The following is a 1,729-nucleotide window of genomic DNA, read 5'->3' as shown; positions in this document are numbered from 1 at the left end:
TGGAACCCTTCCTTGGGTTAAGGAAGGCAGCAGGACAATACCTGAAGTCCCAGGGACCAGTTCCACAGGGAGGGAGGCAGGTAATCCGCCTTCCCTTCCTGCCAACTCCAGCCCAACCACCGCCAACCTGCACGTTCCACACACAGGGCGAGGTGAGGGACCAAGCTTTCACGTTAGGTGTAATAGAAAAACGTTCTTTACTCTGCAACTTGTCTTTACAAATATATATTTATATATTTAAGCCCATTTCAGGCCATAAAAGCCCATAAAAAAAACAACCAGTACCTTTTTGAACGAGAGAAACTGCGAGGCAGAAGTCTGAGGGGACAGACTCCCACCCAAGGGCTGCTCTGGCGCTTCTCTGAAGGCCCTTAGTTAGCGCATAAAACCACCCCCAAAATCCTCTGATCTGAAAAGGAGGGCACCATTCTTACCCCCCCTTCACTGCTCTCTGTATGAGGTAAACTGGAATCACTTTTACATCATCGCTTTATAAAAAGGAGATGTTGTATCCTGAAGACCAGCTCTTCCAAGGAACATTTGTGAATGGGTTAAAAAGGGTTCAGATGCCGCGTGTGGATCCAACCACAATGTGCTGTTGTCTCAAAATAGAAGAAGTTGATACTAAAAAGCTATTCCAGATACATACAAGTACAAACATTGGAGCTGGTCAGAAAGATTCAGTTTCAACGTTTGGGTTTTTTTTTTTAAAAAAGCAGGGAAAATTTTCTGCAGTGTGGCTTTTCATTTCCCCTCTCCTCACTTTTCTACCAGTCCCATAAACTTTCCGAAAAAAAATCACGTGTCTGCTGTCAGAGTGCAAAGTCCATCCAAATCTCGTGTTTCAGTTCACTATCACTACACTTAACAAATCCTGATGGCAAACCAAAAGGTCTCGATTTAACTTAGCAAAAGTGATACCTAGAAAATATTCAACACCAAGAGGTCTTACAAAAAAAAAAACTTGAGACTACTAAGGCAATCTAAGGCACAGTGTTTTGGAAGAAGTGCTTTCTCCCTTTGGTGTTGCTTTATACACATCACGTGTGCGAGTCCGAGGGATGCATGGAGCTGCAGATGGATGCCATGCCTTCTCCCAAGCAGGGAATCCCATCTTCTGCTGCAGTTTCAGACGTAGGCTCCCAATGCTGCATGAAATTCAGTTAGACATTGCACCAGCTGCTGAAACTTGGGTCTTTCTTCGGGATCTAGGGCCCAACAGCAGGCCATCACTGCAAACCTGCAAGACAGAGGCACATGGAGACAGGAGGAGGACGTCAGCCAGGTGACCACAGCCCCAGTCAGAAGGGGAAAAACAGCCTTTGCCACTGGGAAACCTGCTGATCAAGCAGAGAGAGACCAGGAACACTGGATCTTATAGTACATGATGCTGAACAGCTCTGTCAGAGGACAGACACCTGGAATGATCAGCATATGGGCTGGGACTAGAGGTGCTGGCTTGATTCAGGATATGAGCCTGTGGCAATCCAGGAGGGAGCAATACATGGTCATTAGAAATTGCTCAACTGCTTAAAAGCATGGAATTATGGAACGGTTTGGGTTGGAAGGGTGTCCTAGTTAGGACAGCTGAGATCAGTTCATCATGGTGGGTGTAACCCAAAACTGTATTCTATAGCCTTCCATGTCATTTCCCAGAAACTAGACTATTGTTGTCAATAGACTATTCGCACCCTCTGCCCATAGAGCATGGTGGGTGTAACCCAAAACT

The 1,729-nt window shown here is 45.9% G+C and overlaps 1 protein-coding gene across 1 annotated transcript in view; it reads right to left on the bottom strand.

The window, feature by feature from the left end:
- Nucleotides 1-768: 768 nt before the first annotated feature.
- RYK (receptor like tyrosine kinase) overlaps nucleotides 769-1,729 on the bottom strand; it is a 65,826-nt gene continuing 64,865 nt past the window's right edge. The window contains exon 15 of the mRNA XM_029962651.1: nucleotides 769-1,240. Coding sequence (XP_029818511.1) covers nucleotides 1,129-1,240 — 112 coding nt within the window. The 3' untranslated portion in view covers nucleotides 769-1,128. The remainder of the gene's footprint in view (nucleotides 1,241-1,729) is intronic.

Source organism: Manacus vitellinus, unplaced genomic scaffold (genome assembly GCF_001715985.3).
Source record: "Manacus vitellinus isolate BGI_N305 unplaced genomic scaffold, ASM171598v3 scaffold_49_pilon, whole genome shotgun sequence".
Taxonomy (NCBI): domain Eukaryota; kingdom Metazoa; phylum Chordata; class Aves; order Passeriformes; family Pipridae; genus Manacus; species Manacus vitellinus.
Note: the sequence above shows the minus strand (reverse complement) of the source record. Positions and strands in the feature narration are given on the sequence as shown.